The sequence below is a fragment of the Triticum dicoccoides genome, chromosome 6A (assembly GCF_002162155.2).
Source record: "Triticum dicoccoides isolate Atlit2015 ecotype Zavitan chromosome 6A, WEW_v2.0, whole genome shotgun sequence".
NCBI classification, from domain to species: Eukaryota; Viridiplantae; Streptophyta; class Magnoliopsida; order Poales; family Poaceae; genus Triticum; species Triticum dicoccoides.
Window position 1 is genome coordinate 355,194,600 of NC_041390.1, and position 18,771 is coordinate 355,213,370.

The window sequence follows — 18,771 nt, forward strand, 5'->3', positions numbered from 1 at the left end:
AAAAGGTCTGGATAAGGCCAATCCGCATCGTCACCTTCCTCCTCGTGCTCGCCTCTGTTCTTTCTCGTTCCTCTCGTTCTTCTCTGTAGAGCTCGCGTCTCCTCCCTGATCTCCTCCAATTTGCACTCATTTTCACAACCAAGGCACAGAATAGATAGATCATAGCATTCTCCATCGCCTACGGTGCTTTTTTTGTTATGGGATAGTTTTTTGTGCGCTTGGGGGAGGAGCCATGGTGGGTTGGAGGAGGTGCGGTTGGGAAGGAGGTGGTGATGAGGAGGAGCAGCAGCTGTGGAGGAGGTGGTGGTGAGGAGGAGCAGCAGCTTGGGGGGTGACCGGAGTTGAACCTCCGGTCGTCGAGTGGGCGGCGCTGCCGTTGTCCGGTGGTCGGTGCCGCTGACCGGAAGAGACGCACGCTTTGAAGGTATAACCATGGCGTCACAAATTTTCTCTAAATTGTATAGTTTATTAGTTAGTGTTAATATGTTTGTGGTGGCATTTTAGCGCGTAGTTAGTGTAGCGGGTAATATTAGTGTTCGTTGTGATTAATGAGAAGATGACAATGTCTGACAGGTGAAAATGTCTGAATCAGTAAATTTGACTGTTTACTACGGCGCTGGTAATGTTCGATATAATGAGTTTGGAGTTGATCTTAGCGAGTTTAAAAATGGCGTCATGACACTAGCAGACCCAGACAGACTGGACATTAGACAATTGAAGTACTGGTTGACAACTAGTTTCGGGCTGGATCCTGAAGTATGTTCCGTCAGTATTCATGCATTGTGGACCAAACCTTGTAAAAATGTCAAGTGGGAGTTGATGCCGGTAGATAGGAGCCAACATTGGTTGTCCCTGTTAAGATGCTGCCGAGACTGAAGAATCCACCCATATGCACTTGTGCAACCTGTGCCGAAGGAGGAGAATGTCGTACAACTCCACAGGGGGTATGAACCCGGCCAAGGCAGTGACGTGGCTAACGAGATTGTTTTATCCGGGTCACAGCCACAAGATGTGGATGCTAGCCAACCCGAGAAAGAGTCAGACTATGTGCCACACAATGTTTGTGGTACTGATACTGGGCAGAGTAGCCAGTCGATAATATTAGCTGGTTCTGGTTTTGTTGATGGGGATGAGGAAGGGGATGAAATACAGAGGGTGATGGAGGAAGAGGACGAGGATGGATTGGTGGAGGAACTGGATTCTAAAAATTCTGAGGATGAAGTGGAGGTATCGATTCCTTCTGCATGGGAGCAGGACATATCCACCGGCCTTACGGTCAACGATGGCCATGAGACCCCGTGGCAGTATAATCCGAACCAAGTACAGATAGGGGCTATGCTTGATACAAAGCAAAAATTAAAGTATGCGGTGATAAAGTGGGCTATGTCTACGCAGAGGGTTTTCCGGACACACATATCAAGTCCAACAAACTATACCGTGAAATGTGTTGAAACAAGTTGTCCTGGGAAGGTGCACGGGCACGTGCCGAAGTATGACATCCACTGGGTTGTCACCATTGTCGTCCCACATAATTGTGTGAGGAAGAACCTGCTGGTGAAGCATCCGAACCTAACTTCAAGTCTCATTGCGCAACTCATGTATACTGAGATAGTAGAGAAGAAAGATATGGAAGCAAAACACATCCAGACAGCAGTGAAGGTCAGATGGAATTATGTCATTCCTTATGGGAAGGCTTGGAGGGCTAAGCAGAAGGCTATGGAGGAAAGGTTTGGGACGTTCTTCGACTCATATGATAATGTTGTTCGTCTCCTGGGCATACTGAAGGAGAGGAATCCCGGCACTTATGTGAACGTACAACACATGAGGCTGCTGAGTATACCAGATTTCAAGGTGTTGAAACGAGTATTCTTCTCTTTTGGTATGTGCACCGAAGCTTTCCGGCATTGTCCTCCTGTTATGTTTGTGGATGGTACATTCCTGACCGGTCAGTATAGAGGGCAAATCCTGACTGCTATTGGTGTGGACGGGAACAATCAAATCATCCCACTTGCCATGGCATTTGTGGAGGGTGAGAACTTTCTCAGCTGGGTATGGTTCTTCCGCCAAGTGAAAATTGCCATCGTGAAGGACCGACCAAACGTGTGTGTCATTCATGACAGACATGCTGGTATATTGAAGGCTGTGAAGACACTTCGTAATCCAATAGATGACGAACCAAGACCTTGGAGGGACTTGCAGAGCCAGTGGTGCATGCGCCATCTTGGGGCTAATTTTTTCTCACAGTTCAAGAACAAGCGGTTGATGAACTTGTTCAAAAAATTATGCAAGCAGAGCTAGCAGCGCAAATACGAATTTATTTGGTCAAAACTAGATGAGTTTACTAAAAATAAGGTCCGCGCGAGGAAGAAAATGAAAGAAGATCAGGTTAAATTAGCAGCACTCATCGCGGAGCTAGAGGAGCCAGTAGGTCTTTGTGACTTGCCAGCAATTGACCCTCCTAATACTAAGAGAAAGAAGGGAAGGGCAATAAAGAATTTTTCTGAGTGGATAGAGAAAGAGCCTCCAGTGAATTGGTCTTTGCTGCATGACACACATGGAGCTAGGTATGGCCACATGACAACCAATCTTGCAGAGGTGTATAACTTTGTGCTGAGAGGGAATAGAGCATTGCCACTCACAGCTATTATGGAGGCTGTATTCCATGGCACTTTGAGATATTTCAGAGAAAGGCACGAGTTAGCAAAGAAGCTTGAAGATAATCAGAACACACCTTATTGTAGCCGTGTCATGGAATACATGGCAAAGAAGATAGAGAAAGCAAAGAAGCACACTGTCAGACTCATAGGGAATCAAGAAAGGAGGTATGAGGTTCAGCTTCCTACCAATGGTTTTGGTTCTGGAAATGAGGTGAAGACACACGAGGTAAAAATTGGAACGGAATTTTATCCAACGTGTGAGTGTAAATGCAACAAACCAAAGTTGTTGCACCTACCTTGCTCTCATGTGTTCGCTGCCTGTGGCTAGATTGAGTTGGATGCTATCTCCTTCGTGTCCCCATACTATTTAAAAGAGGCAGTGCTTAACACCTGGACAAGCGAGATGACAGGGTTTTGAGTCGTCAGCAATTTCAACAAGGTAAACGACGGTGAGAGAGTATACATCCCACATCCAGACCTTCGGTGAACAAGTAGGGGCAGACGAAAGGCCCGTCGCATCCGGAACGATATGGACCAGTCTGAAGCTGGTGGAGCAACCAGACAATGTTTGTTATGCGCGGCTTATGGGCATAGGATGAAATATTGTCCCGACCTGAACAAAGATGGTGCTTCCGCATCGACGAGTGCTTCCACATTGACGGCTGCGACAACAAGAGCAAGAGGCGGACGTGGTCGTGGCAGTCGAGGCCGAAGGGGCGGACGAGGAAGAAATAACTCACAAGCTATATAATGTGTCGTAGTGGGTTTTAATATGTAATATGTCAGGACTATGTTTTAATATGTAATATGTCAGGACTATGTTTTAATATGTAAGATGTCAGGACTATGTTTTAATTTGTAATATGTCAGGACTGTGTTTTAATTTGTAATATGTCAGGACTATGTTTTAATATGTAATATGTCAGGACTATGTTTTAATTCGTAATATGTCAGGACTATATTATAATTTGTAATATGTCGTACTATGTTTTTATTTGCACCTAAGATTTGTTGTTTGAATTGCAGATATGTCTTCGTATCCGTTGCTTAATGGTAACATCGATAGAAAGCACCGGGGCGCCCTTACGGAAGCGGGCAACAACTTAGACGTGTTGGTCACTCGTACCCCAAAGACTAACTGGCTGATACACGATTCATGGGTTGACAGGTATGTGTGCATATAATGGAGTCCATATAATGACTTACTATGTTTGACATACTTTTCATAGCCGCTAACAATCTCTTTATTTTGTAGGTTAAGTTGGGCTGGACTTCTACCCTTGGCATGGCTGGTTGAGGGTACATTGGATGAGTGGATTGATGGTCCGGACTTAGATGAGGCAGGTGAACCATTGCAGTTACACAAGAGGCAAGCGAAACGTTTCTCTTACGACAAGTCACTCCTTACCTGCTTAGTAGATAGATGGAGACCAGAGACACATACGTTTCACTTTCCCTGGGGAGAGATGGCGCCTACTTTACAGGATGTGTCTTACTTGTTGGGATTACCTCTGGCCGATGCTGCCATAGGTCCCTTAGAGGTAGAATCTGGGTGGCAAGCAGCGATGCAGACCCATTTTTTGGCTGCGGTCCCGACTGCTAGGGCCATAGACAACGATTCTCATGGACCTCTTTTTAGATGGTTGAGCCAGTTTCAGGTAACCATCACGGCCACTTAAACAAATGTTGTTTTTTAGTTGTCCGATGTTCATACAATTATTACGTTTCTATGTAGATTGTCTCGTTAGGATATCCCGACGTTCAGTTGTCGGAGGCACAGATTGACCAGTCCCTAGAGGCATATATTCTTGGCTGTTCGGCAAAACTATGTTTACGGAGAACCACGTGACCACTGTCGATGCACGACTCATAGGTATTGCACGAGAGATAGCTGACGCACGTTGCCCTGCGGATATTCTACAGAGGAGTTTTGGTTCTGCTGTGTTAGCGGCTACGTACAGAGGCCTGTGCAAAGCTTGCTTGTTGAAGTCTAGAAAATCTAGTCTTGTTGGATGTCCATTATTGTTGCAGCTCTGGTCATACGAGAGATTCCCTATTGGACGACCCTATGTCTACGTTGATAAACCTTTTGGTTTGGAGGACTTAGCTGGGACTTATGTGCCTGCTATCGGCGACTTACCTACCATGGGATCTGTTTGGGCACGGCGAGAGGTACTTTTATATTAAGTAACAATTAATTCAATTATTTCTTGCCATTCAATAGTATTACTAATGCTTATTTGTTGTCATGCACAGAGACAGTTTGCGCATACTCAGGTTAGGGGATGCTACCCGTCCTTCATGGCGCAGTTTGATAGTTTGCACGAGGATCAAGTTATTTGGGAGCCATACTCGCCTCAGGCTATATCATCGAGGTACCTAGTTGGGATTTTTGGATTGTGCACTAGAGATCGGCACTTTTGGATGACCAAGGCCAAGTTGGTGTTCGACGTGATGGTTGAGGAGATGTCTCTTCATAGGGTGATGAGACAGTTCGGTCTATATCAAGAGTCTGAGATTCCAGATATTCCACACTTGCCAGAACACGTGCACAAGTAAGTACTAATACTATTTTAGTTGTCAGCTCCGCATTCATAATGTACCTAATCATGTATCACACATGTCAATCTCAGGGACAGTCGCCTAGGAGGAAACAAGTCCATGGCTTATTGGCTTAAGAGCATTACCCCTTACGTTGACGAATGGACTACCGCTGCGACAAATATCTGGGGTGAGGTTTAGCCCTTTAACTGGGAAATGTTTGGGTTGTATCTGCAGTGTTACCGACATACAATGAGGATCTACTTGGTTCCATCAGCTGCTCCTGATCAGATCGAAGCCCCTCTCACCAGCGGTATGTACCCAACTGCCTCTGTTGTGGGAACCATACACCACGCGGTAAATGCCTTGGTTCTCATATGTTAAGTCTTTTGTTAATCTGGACATATTCACTTGGTTGTCTATTCGTGGTGTCTATCATACAACGAGGATATAATTGGTTAACTCTTTGTGTACAGGGTGACTTGATAGTACAGGCGTGAGAGGAGGTTTCCGCTTTAATGCGGCGCTTTCAGAGGGGAGAAACTATCCCACCGCGAGAGGGCGTCTCATGGTTGAGGCGTCTTGATGACAAGCTACGCGGGATTTACGCAGCTGTTACGTGTAGATGGACTTCGGATGTTGCACTTCCTCCTCCAGCACATCGTCCGCCACGTCCCTCTGTACAACATTCAGAACCACGACCCTCTGTGCACCGTTCAGAACCACGACCCTCTGTGCACCGTGCAGAATCTCATCCTTCACAGCCAGGGAGCTCTTCCTGGCATGATCCACCTCCTTCACAGCCAGGGAGCTCTTCCTGGCATGAGCCACCTCCTTCACAGTCAGGGAGCTCTTCCTGGCATGAGCCACCTCCTTCACAGTTAGGGAGCGCTTACTGGCATCAGCAGATGGAACTAGGTAACACTACTCACTACATTCTTTTGAACAGTGTAGTAATCGTTCTTGCATTCTCAGCAGTCACTGATGCTTACTGGTGGTGCTTCGTTCATGCATTTGTATCAATTTTACATGTTTTACTTTACCGCAGGCCGCAACCAGTCGCAAACGTTCATGCATTCAGAGCAGTCACCGATCCTTAGTGGTGGTGCTTCGTACTTTGAGGGCGACCGCGAGGATGATGACCAAGCTACAAACATTTATGGCTTCTCGCAGACAGTGTTTCACACTCCACCACCACCACCGACACAGGAGACACAGACCGTGACAGACGAGGTTAACTATGGTCGTGGTTATCGCGAGCCTCGTCCACCGCCTCAGCGCTTATCGCCTTCCGGTCCTCGCCCGAGGAAGACCCAGACTCGTCATCGTCTCCCACAGTGATATGCTTATCTATCTATGTATGACTCATTATCTATGTTAGTTTCAGACTATTCGCAGCTGTGTGTCAGTATTTATGTATGAGACATGCTTCATGTATGTGTTAGTATCGCACTTGCTTCTATCTGATCAGGAGACATATATTGTTTTATGTATGCGAGAGACATATTACTATTAATTCACATTCTTATTCCAGTTACATTTCCAAATAGACTACAACCGATAATTAAGATACAAGTACATCTGAATTAAACGGTGCGACTGAACTTGTGCAATACATCTTACATACTACAAAATGAAATTCAGATAGAACATAATGCCCTACAATAATACAATACAAACTAATAATGCAAATACATATGAATGAAACGGTACAACGGGAATACATCTTACATACTACATGAAGTCATCATCGTCATCCTCCGTTGATGCAGCCCTCTTGCCCTTCGACGATGCGGTCCTCTTGCCCTCCGTCGATGCAGAACTCTTGCCCTTGGTCGATGCAGAACTCTTGCCCTTCGAAGATGCAGAACTCTTGCCTTTGGACGATGCAGAACTCTTGCCCTTCGAAGATGTAGAACCCGGAAGCGGCGGCATGAAGATATCATCGTCGTCCTCGCTCTCCTCAGTCCATAAAAATGGATGCTTTTCTGCAATCCTTCTGAAAGTTTCACTCTTCGGCTCCACCACCTTCTTCCACCTTTCATGCAACCTAAGAAGTTCTTTACGTACTTCCTCATAGGTCCTTTCAGGCCACCCAGACCTACGTAATTCGTGAGCCAACTCATTCATTATGGTGTCACTACCAGTGAGTTCGTCCCATGGAACTATTCTATTGTCCATCCTGAAATCGGTAGTTAGACTCAGCAGAGTGCTGCTCATCTCAGGGTGAAAATTACGATCGAATGGATAATGGGACATCTCGACTACACTACACTGGAATGCTTATCCACCTCCACCGAAAGGGGTTTTTATAGATACAGAGGAGAAAATGGCGGGAAAGAATAACTGCGGTATGACGGGAAAATAAGGCGGGAAGGGGTTGGCGGGAAACGGATGGCGGGAAGGGGTTGGCGGGAAAATACATTTCAACCTAATGCATGAGCCATGCAACTTCGGCCTATACGAGACCAAAAAGTACTTTTCGGCCTATGCTTGACCAAAAAGTCTATTTCGGCCTAGACTTGACCGAAAAGTGCCTTTTCGGCCAGAACCCCACCACTTCGGCCAAGAGATGGCCGAAAAGTCCACTTTGGCCTAACTGTGGCCGAGAAGTCCTATTTCGGCCAAGAGATGGCCGACAGGCTACTACTTTTGATTTTTATGAAAATCATGCTATAGTTTCCGAAAATGCTATAAAATATATCATAGTTTTGAAAAAAAATCAACCGTTTTTACCGAGGCCAGCATAAAAACTGAGTTGCTTGCAATTATATCAGGCACAAGGCAAGGTGAAACACACAGCTGGTAGCAAGATACTGAGGTAGCATATACTGGCAAGCACACGGCAATATGGATACAGGCATGACCGAAATCCAGTTGTTCATTATAGTAATAAAACACATGCTTTGTCATACAAGAACCACCACATAATATCAAGCAAAATTCACTGCTTGGTCATTGCCAGCATGAGTAGTTTCAAGACAACCTCATTGGTACAGTCTGCTGCTGCGTCCGCTCTAGTCTTCCCCTTTCCAAAGATCAGCAAATTCATCGGGCTCCAGGGTGTTCTCCATCTCATGCATCTTCCTCCTCACCTTGGCCTTCACTTTCTTGGCGTACTTGCCTGCCTTCTTCCGCTTCTCTAGAGCGCGGATCTGCTCCAAATAAACAGACCCACGGGTTTAGATGGGAAGGCATACACGAACACAGCGGGAAATGCTTTGTTGCAACTGAATTAAATACATAAATCCTGGTGAACAGAGCCATATGAGCAGTAAATCCTTTTCTCCCAGAACCACAGCAAGATACCAGACTATGTCACCATTCTAAGTTTGTTGATCGATAAAAATGATAGGTAGTTAGGTCCAACACAACAAGAACAGAATGAAGCAGCAATGTACAAGGAGTATATGTCAAAGAAATATAATAGACACAATGGATTGAGTCAAATGGACAGCACTGATGCATAAAGTGTACCTTGGTTGTACCATAACTGATATCGAATGTCATTCTAGAATATTATAAAACTAACTGTGCACCCACCATTCCATCACTTGTCGGTTTTCTCAGAGTCAAATTTGTTTCAACCAAAGAAACACAAGAAAAAACATAATATAACCATTCCTTGATGATGGAAGAGGTAACCCCTTGATTTCCTTTACAAATATATTAGGAACATATGTACCATAGTCTAGAGCAACCGGTGAAAGCATTACCTGATTGGGAGACACATAGAATGGGTTCTCATACAATGTGGGGCCACCAAAACTACCACCAAATATTTTGATTGGATTCAAACAGTATCTGGGGCCAACCTACACACGGTAATTTAATTAAAATGTTGATTAGCAACCACATGCCATATAAATTATGCAGATATAAGCTCACTCTACTTTTACCTCAACAAATGTCATTTTATCTAGGCCTCCTTTATCAACTTTATCAATCTCATTGTGGGGTACAGAAATCTGCCAAGTATATCATTTGCTAAAATTCAGATGGTGATAATAACTCAATGGTTTTAAGTACTGAAAGTTCATCGCAATACAAATGCAAAGAGACCAATACACCACCTGGTAATTTCTGAACCAAATGTGGTCATCCACAATGGAGAAGACAAACACATGATCATGAAAAGGTTTTGCCTTCCGATGATCTTTTGGAGTAGCAAAAATCTGCAAGCACGGCAATGGACAATGAGTTAGCTCTAAACTTCTTTGATTAAAAGAAGAACACGTCTCCATAGAATTAATTGCATCACTAATACTGGTCTGATGACCTCATAAAACAACTCTACTCCTTCACAATAAGCAATGGAAACACAAATACACGTTTTTTTAACATCCAGAAGGTTTCCATTAACTTGGATCTCTTGGAATATAACTACAGTTATCAAAGGTGAATCCTTCCTTCAAAGGTTCATATTATATTATAAACATAAAAACCAATAGTGGATGCATCACACCCACATGCTAATATATAACAACAGGGCATACACATACGACTATCGTAAACATGTGTGAAGAAACCAAGTTTAACATCTTTTTACACCAATTAAACGCACATGGTAAATGCGAATAAATTGATCTCACAAAAACAGATAAAAAATAGACAACATTAATACAGATCAATATCATCTTCGTTCAAAAATGCTTGCTGATAACACGTGCACAACATAATGTAACATGCGAGACCATCAACATACTTGAGTTATCATTTCCTTCAAGAGTTTCCAGTGAGGTTGCTGGTCAAAATTTGAAGAAAATGTTAGCAGAGGACGTGACCCTTTCAGATGGTTACCCGTGAGCTTGAGTTCCTCCATAGTGTGAACTGCACATAAATGTTACAGGATGTTGGGCATTAGTAGATGAATTGTCAGTAAAACAACTGGATAACTACTATAGGTGTGAAATCATACCAGCATTGACTAGAAATTTCACTGATGGCCCTGCGGGAGACTTGACCATCCAAAGGTAAAGATCCTTCTGTTTTCTGCACTGGAATATACACGCAGAAGATGCTTCAATATAAGAATTGGCAACTATAGTGCATATTCAGAATTCCTAATTTTGGAGCGATGTCACACTGACAAGAAAACAACAACGTGGAGCTAACACCTTTTAAACATTCATGGTTCACGCTAGAACAATGATATTTATCAGAGCTAAATTCGAAGTTGATTTAGCACCAGAAACAAATTACTTGCTCCATCCATGTTAAACGTGGTATGATTTAGCAACCTTTAATGTTGCCATCATGCAGTTCTCCTATCAAAGTAGGCAACCTTCATCCCATGGAAGGCAAGCCATTTCCATCAAGAAAGCAGGCAAGCAGCGAATGTGCCATACCTCGAAAAAGAGGCAGCTGGAGCAGCTCCTGAGCTCGACCAGCTCGTTGAGCGCGCTGCCCTTGCTCTGCTTGGACTCAACCTTGCTGTCCTTCTTGGCGTGCGGCAGCAGCGACACCACGTTCTGCATCAGGTGCCGGTACCTGCGCGCACACACGCATCATCAACCCAACCCGCCGAAACACTTGTTACATCCGCCACAAAAACATCTGTCCGGCGACCGCCTCAGAGCTCGGAGGAGAGAGGCTCACCTGTAGATGATGCGGCGGGAGCACGTAATGAGCACCTTCTCCTTGTTCCGGAAGAAGGGGCCCGCGTCCTTCGAAGCAGGCTCGGCGGGGGAGTCCGGCTGGTCCTTGAAGCCGAAGAGGGTGCGCTCCGGCCGCTCCGGCGCAGAGTCGTCGGGCTTCTCTACGGCGGCTGACGCGGGAGCATCGGAGCTGCGCTTCCTCTTCTTCGCCATGGGGGGTGGGGCGCTGGGGCTTCTGCCGAGGAAGGCGCTGCGGAGGCGGCGGCGGCGGCGGCGGCGCGGGAGCGGGTTGCTTGTGGGGGTCTCGGGGAGAGAGGGCTTAACCGTTAGGGTCTTTTCTGTCCGGTCTACCCCTATTTAGGGCTAGGTTTTTCCTTTTCTTTTTTGAGGGGCATGGCGATGTGGGCCGGCCCATGAGCTAAACACAAACAAACGGGGAAAAGATAGCACTCGGGGATCGACAGGGCGGAGAGCGTAGGTGGAGAGGAGGGCAGATCGACGCAGACCGGGTGGCGCGGCTGCGGCTCGATCTGAGGAGCATGAGAAACAACAGAGAAGAGAACAGAGGCAAGGCAAGCGCTCAGATGGACTGGCGGCTCTTCTGAAATTTGTGGTATTTGCTAGTAGTAGTTTTCGTTCTTGCTGTGTGCTTGCTTAGGTAGACAGATGAAATGAACTGGGTTGAAGTGCCCATCTTAATATTATATTTTTATTTTTACCGTTCGGTTTTGGATAATGCACTTCCTCCATAGTTCCATATGAACCAGTTTATGTTTGTGCACTCCTAAAGCTAAGATATTTTGCAAATCTTCTTTTCTCTTTCGTTGGAAGTTTAGGATTTTAAACCAGCATATTGTGTTTACATTTCAGAGAGTGGCGGACGATATCTCATTGGAAGCTACAACTTTCTGGTTTGGACACCAAAATAATTAACGAAACAGGTAACCAGTGAGCTACTTCTACTCTCTAAGCTATTCATTACAGTGCTATGTAAATAATGAGTTTTAAAATCCTGTGATGTATTTTGCAAACTGAATTAGCAACATGATTACTGGGGTACAAATATAAACTTCAAGCGGGTGATTAGAAGCACTGGAATCTGCCTCTGCAGTAACGTTAAAAAGTTGATCTGCGATCTATATGTCACGAGTTACTTTATCACCCTCTGTTTTCAGATGTATTCTTTCGCCAGATGTACTAATCTCAAAATTGTCGGTCAATTGCTAAGCGCATGTGTTCTTACATGGAGCTTTGCGTATTTGGGTTTAAATGCCATGTAACCATATCCTAATCTGGAATATGGAGCCAGCAGTTTTATTATTAATTGTATACCCCATTTTGACCCTATGAGATCCTAATAGCAATTGCCATTTTTTGGGTCAATTGCTAAGGGTATGAGTTCTCTGTGGAACCTTGCATATTTGTGTTTAAATGACACGTACCTGAGGGTCTGAGGGACAACAATGCATGTGTTTGAAGAATGGCTTATTTTGAAACAAACTGTCGCTGATGATTCAGTGTACTCATCAGAACACCACCTATGTCTTCTCATTTTCAACTGTGCATGTTTGATTTCACCTTAGCATTCCCCTTGAACACTAGGACATAATTAAGGTTTGGGAAAATTGCTTATTAAGACCAAACTATAATTGATAATTCAATGTGCAGGGCTACAGCGTTGCTCTTCCTGAAAAGTTGCAAACTGGAAAGTAGAACATGTACCGGTAGGTTATCTAATGTTAAGCAGTATTTTTCTTATACTGTTGTCTATTGCTCACAATCGCTGTTACAGTATTCGCAGATCTGCAGAGTCACCTCTGTGCTTTGTTAACAGATTTCCTGGCACCTTAGACATTGGAGCGCTGCATGATAATTTTGAGTTTGTATATTCACAATCACTTGAACATGTGAACTTCCATTTCTTTGGTATTCATCTCAACTTAGTCATATACATGTACTAACTATGTTAGCACACTCTCATTTTGAATGATTATGCTGTAATAGCTTTTCAGATTATGTCCTGTTTAGAAGATCTGCTGATTATGTCCTTCTTATTTGCTGAATATATGCTAGAAAGATGGAATTTTCTGGACAATAATTGAAAGGCAGAGTTTAGCAGAGCAATTGTCAGTTCTTTGTATACTGAGAAAGCTCTCACACAGTCGAGCAATTTGATCTTTATGATGCCAAGAGAACCTACAGATCAGTAGATCATTCTCACAGAGGATCTGCTTCAGAGTACATCGATAGAGGTAACACCCCGGCCAGAAAACCTTTTCATGTTTGCTACAGTGCATTCTACTCCTCACTGCTGGCAGTGGAATGGAGCAAAACACTATGTTGTGAGGTGAGCAAAACACAGAGTGCTGTGCATATTCATGAATAATAAGAACACTATAGCAACGTGTAGAAACATGAACTGAATTAGTATTTTTATGTGAATTTATAGATGTTGTTGGCCTAATTACTGCAGTTGCTGAGATCGCACCACCATAATCTAAACTAACAACAGAGACGGCAAATTTACATCACCGCCCGTCGAAAAAAATATTACGTCACTGGTGGAAGGTAAAATTCCATGGAAGCATCATTCGAGCCACCTTTCAGAAAACACAAGAAGATGCATTGTCTCACACCTAACAAACGGACTACTTACTGCATTTATTCTCATTAGCATCTGCAAATGTATGTGGTTTACGATGTCTCATTTCAATTGGGATGTTAATATTTGGTATACACCAGGAGGTGTATTATTACGCTAAGATAAACAACGGCCTACTAATTCTAAATATGGTATATTTTTAATTAAAAAATGGATTTGATGTGTAATCTACTATTTAATTGTTTTAGCTAGAATCCGTTCTAATGCAGGGTCTTTGGTTTGTTTTTATTCCTTATTCAGGACATATTTGTAAGCATGTTGCTCCTGACTTTGATTTTGCAGTTCAAGAGGGAAAGTGTAGTATTGAATAAGGAATATCACATAAAGCTCCAGACTCTCCATACTAGATCTCATGATCAACAAAGATCGAGAACGTCTTGTGTTCTTTCCGTTGTAATGCTTGCATTCAATATCTAGAGTCCAATTCTCGTTGTTAATACCCACTGTTACACTAAAAAGCATAGATGCAGTGTCTAATTTCCAGTGACATAAAACACTGGATAATGCTAATGCGAAAATCTAAATGGGATATATGCTAGGGTTACTCCCGGGTGCTCGCTCGTAAAGCAACATGGGAGTCCCGCTGCTAGTTGTAACAAATGGGATAGAAGTATTTCTTAAATATTTTGACATCTCTAGCATTTCAGTCGTGAACGCTTAAATCATTGTTCTCTATATGGTTCCAATTTTAGTGGATGTCCCCGAAGGGACCTTAAATCATTGTTCTTACCCGATGGTTCCTAACCAGCCTGCACTGCACCTCACTGGTTCCTTGCATCTTCCAGTTTGATGATTTAATGCTAAGCAATATACCAAAATATGCACACTGATTCACAAAGCAGTACATTCATGGCTTCACTGTGGTACTGCACATAAAAAGTACATGAACATTACAGAAATTTACATTTATTTTGGAACCTAGTAACATATGCATACATTTTTTCTTATCAAGTACTTACATTCCTGCTTCCATTTACATACATTTAAAGGAATCATCACTCATATTTATCGTTTGCGGTAGTCCAATATACTCTTATTTCACACTGCAACTTATACATTTAAAAACACACTACTATTGGAGTGAACTGATGAAGGAAGATGGATCAGGAGGTGTGGGGATTGTGACGGATCCATCAAGCATCTGTGTCACTTTCAGCATGGTTGGCCGCATTGTTGGCTCCTCCTGGAGACACCACAATGCCACGGCCACGAAGCGTTCCATCTTCTTTATATTGAAGATTGCCTCCTCATCACCCTTGATTAACAAGTCAAGCCTCCCACTTCTATAGCAGTCATTTGCCCAATATGTCAGTATTGCTTGCTCCTCATCAGCTGTCTCTAGCTCCACATTCCGTCTGCAACACACAATCTCCAGCAAGATCACCCCAAAACTATAAATGTCGACCTTGGATGTGATCCCTATGTTTTTGAACCACTCGGGCGCGACGTACCCTCGAGTTCCCCTGATGCCAGTGTTCGTCTGTGTCTGATTTGTCCTGAGCATCTTTGCTAGGCCAAAGTCTGAGATCTTTGCCACGAGATTCTCATCAAGAAGGATGTTTTGGGGCTTTATGTCACAATGGATAATTTGAGTGTTGCATTCCTCATGTAAGTAGAGCAGGCCTCTTGCCACCCCAAGTGCGACTTGAACGCGAAGGTTCCAGGTTGGGCTTGTACCACAAAAAAGGAATCCATTAAGTGAGCCATTGGTCATCAACTCGTACACCAGAAGCCTCTCTTTTCCTTCTGCGCAGAAACCGAGCAACCGTACCAAGTTTCTGTGGAAGGTCCTTCCGATGGTTTGAACCTCAATGGCGAACTCCTTTTCACTCTCTTGGAGCATCTTGTCAATCTTCTTGACTGCAATGCCAGTCCCAAACTCATCTTCCAACTGGCCCTTGTATACGATACCAGATGCACCGCTACCCAGCTCTTCACGAAATCCATCTGTCGCCTTCTCAATCTCCTTGTACGTGAATGCTCTAAGAGGCAATGCCTCGGGACTCATTGATTGTATCTGGGCTGGCTTCTTTCGCCTAATGACACGGTAAGATCCAAAATACAGAATGGAGATGAGGAAAACAATAACAAGGGCAGATCCTCCAAGGAGCAGTGAACTTCCTATTATCCAATACCTCTTCTCTTTTCTCCATGTATTGGAGTTACTGCCCAACTGGGACCCAGGAACATTAGTCCTGGGAACCTTGATAAAAACTGATCCCACTATGTTACCTTCCATTCCGTTGGACAAGGGGCTCCTCTTTTTCCAGCAAGAACCGCCATAGTACACCGCAGCAACACAAAAGCAATCAGTTAAGCAAAGTCTTTGGCAAGAATCCTCACCAGTGGGGCTGTGACGCTCATAGTCTCCAAAAGGCCAATTGATATTGTTCATTGGAAGTAGCTTGAATTGCTGAGTAGATTCAGTATCATCCAAGTCACAGCTATGTGGAGCAAAGTCTTGCTTGCAACCTTTGTACGTTCTCTCGTTGTCGATGAATGAGTAGTTTATTGGGCACTTACATTCCACACTCCTGTTTGTGTTGGAGCGGCAATAGCTGTTGAACCCACAGGCACCACTTCCAGTCTCTACCCTGACAGCCTCACAGAAGTTCCGTGGGAGGTAGTCCATAACTTTCCACTCAGCGTTCCATCCACTGGTCTGAGCTGCCTTCTTGGGGTACACGTATTGCCTGAACACCCCATCTGCGTCAAGTGTGGCGCGCCGGTAAAAGTCTGCCGGTGAGTCCAGTGTTTCTGATGTAATATTGAATTGTCCGCCAGAACTTGTAGTGTAGTAGATGCTGCCGGTTGTGTTGAACACGAGGCTTGAACCATTTCCACCAGTCTTAGAATCCCAATATGGGGGGTCATAGCGGAAAAGGGATGGAACAGCCATGGTGTAAAACCTTAGGTTGCCATCATCCTGTACGCTGATTTGGAATCTTCCAGCTGAGTAGTCGTTGTCCATGAGCCGGCTTTGCAGGACGGACCCTTTAGGCAGCTCCTGGGAGGGCAGGATGGTGTCAGTTGGGTGTTCAAAGCTCTGCCATTTGATGGATCCATCTTTGGCATAGAGCACGAAATTGCCTGTGTCGAGCATGGCAGCATGGTCGACGTTGGTCACCCGGGGGTTCCATATCTCTGTGCCAGCAGGGTCCTGGAGCGAAAGCACGCCACCAGGCGTGAGCTGCAGTTGGGAGCCAGCTGGCAGCGTGGTGTTGGTGTTGGTGTTGGCGTACCAGACAGCGGTTTTGGAGGTGATCTTGTCGAACCAAACGGCGAGGAGGTAGACAGAGGCGTCCGCGTCGCTGGGGCGGAAGCCGAACGCGAATTCACCGGAGGGCGAAATCCGTGAGGCGTTTGGACCTTGAGTGGTCAGGGTGGATCCTAGTGTGATGTTTTGGAGTGCCTGTGCGTGCGAGGGAGCTTGAAGCAAGAGGGAGAAGAGGAAGAGCAGTGGCAGCGCCATTGTTGTTGGCCAAGCTGTTGCTTCTGGTAATGGTTTTATTATGTGCTTATCACGTCCTTTTGACGATTCTCGCATGCATCCATTTGTCAGGGCCCTGTGTCACGGGAGAAAAAAACTGGTGTTGAACCGTTCAGGCCGGCAGTTTTATCTATGTTGAGCAGTTAGACGTCGCTCGCACATCACATCGGAGAGTTGACGAGCAAGTTTTTTCTGCTCGTAAGGATGCCCGCCGTGTCAGGTTTTGATTGGCACCCGGTGGAGACCAAGGTTATTTTCTTGTGTGATGTGAATGCATGGCCTTGACCAGTATGATGGGCAGGTGAGTCCACTTGCCTGGCACCAAGACTCGGTCACTATAGGTAATTTACAAGTGCTTGGTCTTTTCTGCGCCGTGCTTGCCGGTGTTTCTAGTTCAGCCTACCTGCGGGGCGGGCGTGTTGTTTCCTCGTACATGTTGTCTCTATCTGAGCTATGTTTTTCAGATTATGAATTGGTGGACTCTACGCTTGCATGGCACCAAGACTCGGTCAAGTTATTTCCGAGTTCTGCGCCGTGCTTAGACTAGTCACAATGAAAGTAACTTAACTAGTAACATCACACATTTCAATACAAAATTACTTATGTGGCAGCTAATTAATAAGGAGAGAGGGGTTTGTGGTAACTTAGGTAGTTACTGTAACATCACACATTTCAATGCATAATGAGTCTATAGCCTAATAAATGAACTCTTTCATGATAACACTCATATGTTACTATCCACTGTGGAGGTAGTAATATAGACTAGTAACATTGGCAAGTTACTGCTCTATGTTACTCCTCACTGTAAGCAGTCTTAGCCGGTGTTTCTAGCTCAGTCTGTCTGCGGGGTGGGCGTGCTGTTTCCTTGTGGTACATGATGTCTTTGGTACTCTATTTGTGCTATGTTTTCAGGTTATGAATTGGTGGAAGATGAAAGCGGAAAAAACTCCCTCGTGCCGCACCCCTGGTGCCGGCACCAGGGCGACACTCCTCCGCCGCTAGCGACCCCCGCAGCGGGATCCATCTCCGCCGCTGCCGTCGGCCGTTGCCGCGGTGGCGGCGGGCCCTTCTACCAAAGGCGGTAGCGGGCTTCGTTTTTGCGTCTGGAGGCGCCGGGGGAGGGGCGGAGCGGCTGGGGCGTCGTCCGGCCATCTCGTCGGCGCACGGAAGCAGGGGCGGCGGCCCTGGGAGACAACGGTGCTGTCGGTGTCAAAACCGGCGGATTTCGGGTAGGGGGTCCCGAATTGTGCGTCTAGGCGGATGGTAACAGGAGGCGGGGGACACGATGTTGACCCAGGTTCGGGCCCTTTTGATGGAGGTAATACCCTACGTTCTGCTTGATTGTTCTTGATAATATGAGTAGTACAAGAGTTGATCTACCACGAAATCGAAGAGGCTAAACCCTAGAAGCTAGCCTATGGTATGATTGTTATTGTTGTTCCTACGGACTAAACCCTCCGGTTTATATAGACACCGGAGGGGGCTAGGGTTACACAGAGTCGGTTACAAGGAAGGAGATCTACATATCCGTATTGCCAAGCTTGCGTTCCACGCCAAGGAAAGTCCCATCCGGACACGGGACGAAGTCTTCAATCTTGTATTTTTATAGTCCAACAGTCCGATCAAAGGATATAGTCCGGCAGTCCGGATACCCCCTAATCCAGGACTCCCTCAATAGCCCTTGAACCAGGTTTCAATGACGATGAGTCCGGCGCGCAGATTGTCTTCCGCATTGCAAGGCGGGTTCCTCCTCCGAATACTTTATAGAAAATTTTGAACACAAGGATCGTGTCCGGCTCTGCAAAACAAGTTCCACATACCACT

The 18,771-nt window shown here is 45.1% G+C and overlaps 2 protein-coding genes and 1 long non-coding RNA gene across 3 annotated transcripts; 1 reads left to right on the forward strand and 2 right to left on the reverse strand.

The window, feature by feature from the left end:
- Positions 1-8,001: 8,001 nt before the first annotated feature.
- On the reverse strand, positions 8,002-11,132 carry LOC119316909 (ribosome biogenesis protein BRX1 homolog 2-like). The gene is made up of 8 exons (XM_037591303.1): positions 10,797-11,132; positions 10,547-10,688; positions 10,117-10,195; positions 9,904-10,028; positions 9,272-9,373; positions 9,098-9,166; positions 8,915-9,013; positions 8,002-8,353 (listed from the first exon to the last, which is right to left on the reverse strand). The coding sequence occupies exons 1-8, from the start codon at positions 11,006-11,008 to the stop codon at positions 8,216-8,218; spliced, it is 966 nt and encodes a 321-aa protein (XP_037447200.1). The 5' UTR covers positions 11,009-11,132; the 3' UTR covers positions 8,002-8,215.
- Positions 11,133-11,197: 65 nt separating this feature from the next.
- On the forward strand, positions 11,198-12,893 carry LOC119316910. The gene is made up of 4 exons (XR_005153397.1): positions 11,198-11,408; positions 11,666-11,736; positions 12,464-12,519; positions 12,588-12,893. It is a non-coding gene; the product is annotated as an uncharacterized LOC119316910 (long non-coding RNA).
- Positions 12,894-13,749: 856 nt separating this feature from the next.
- Positions 13,750-17,383, reverse strand: LOC119316908 (G-type lectin S-receptor-like serine/threonine-protein kinase LECRK2). The gene has a single exon (XM_037591302.1). The coding sequence runs from the start codon at positions 17,002-17,004 to the stop codon at positions 14,530-14,532; it is 2,475 nt and encodes an 824-aa protein (XP_037447199.1). The 5' UTR covers positions 17,005-17,383; the 3' UTR covers positions 13,750-14,529.
- Between the last annotated feature and the right edge of the window lie 1,388 nt (positions 17,384-18,771).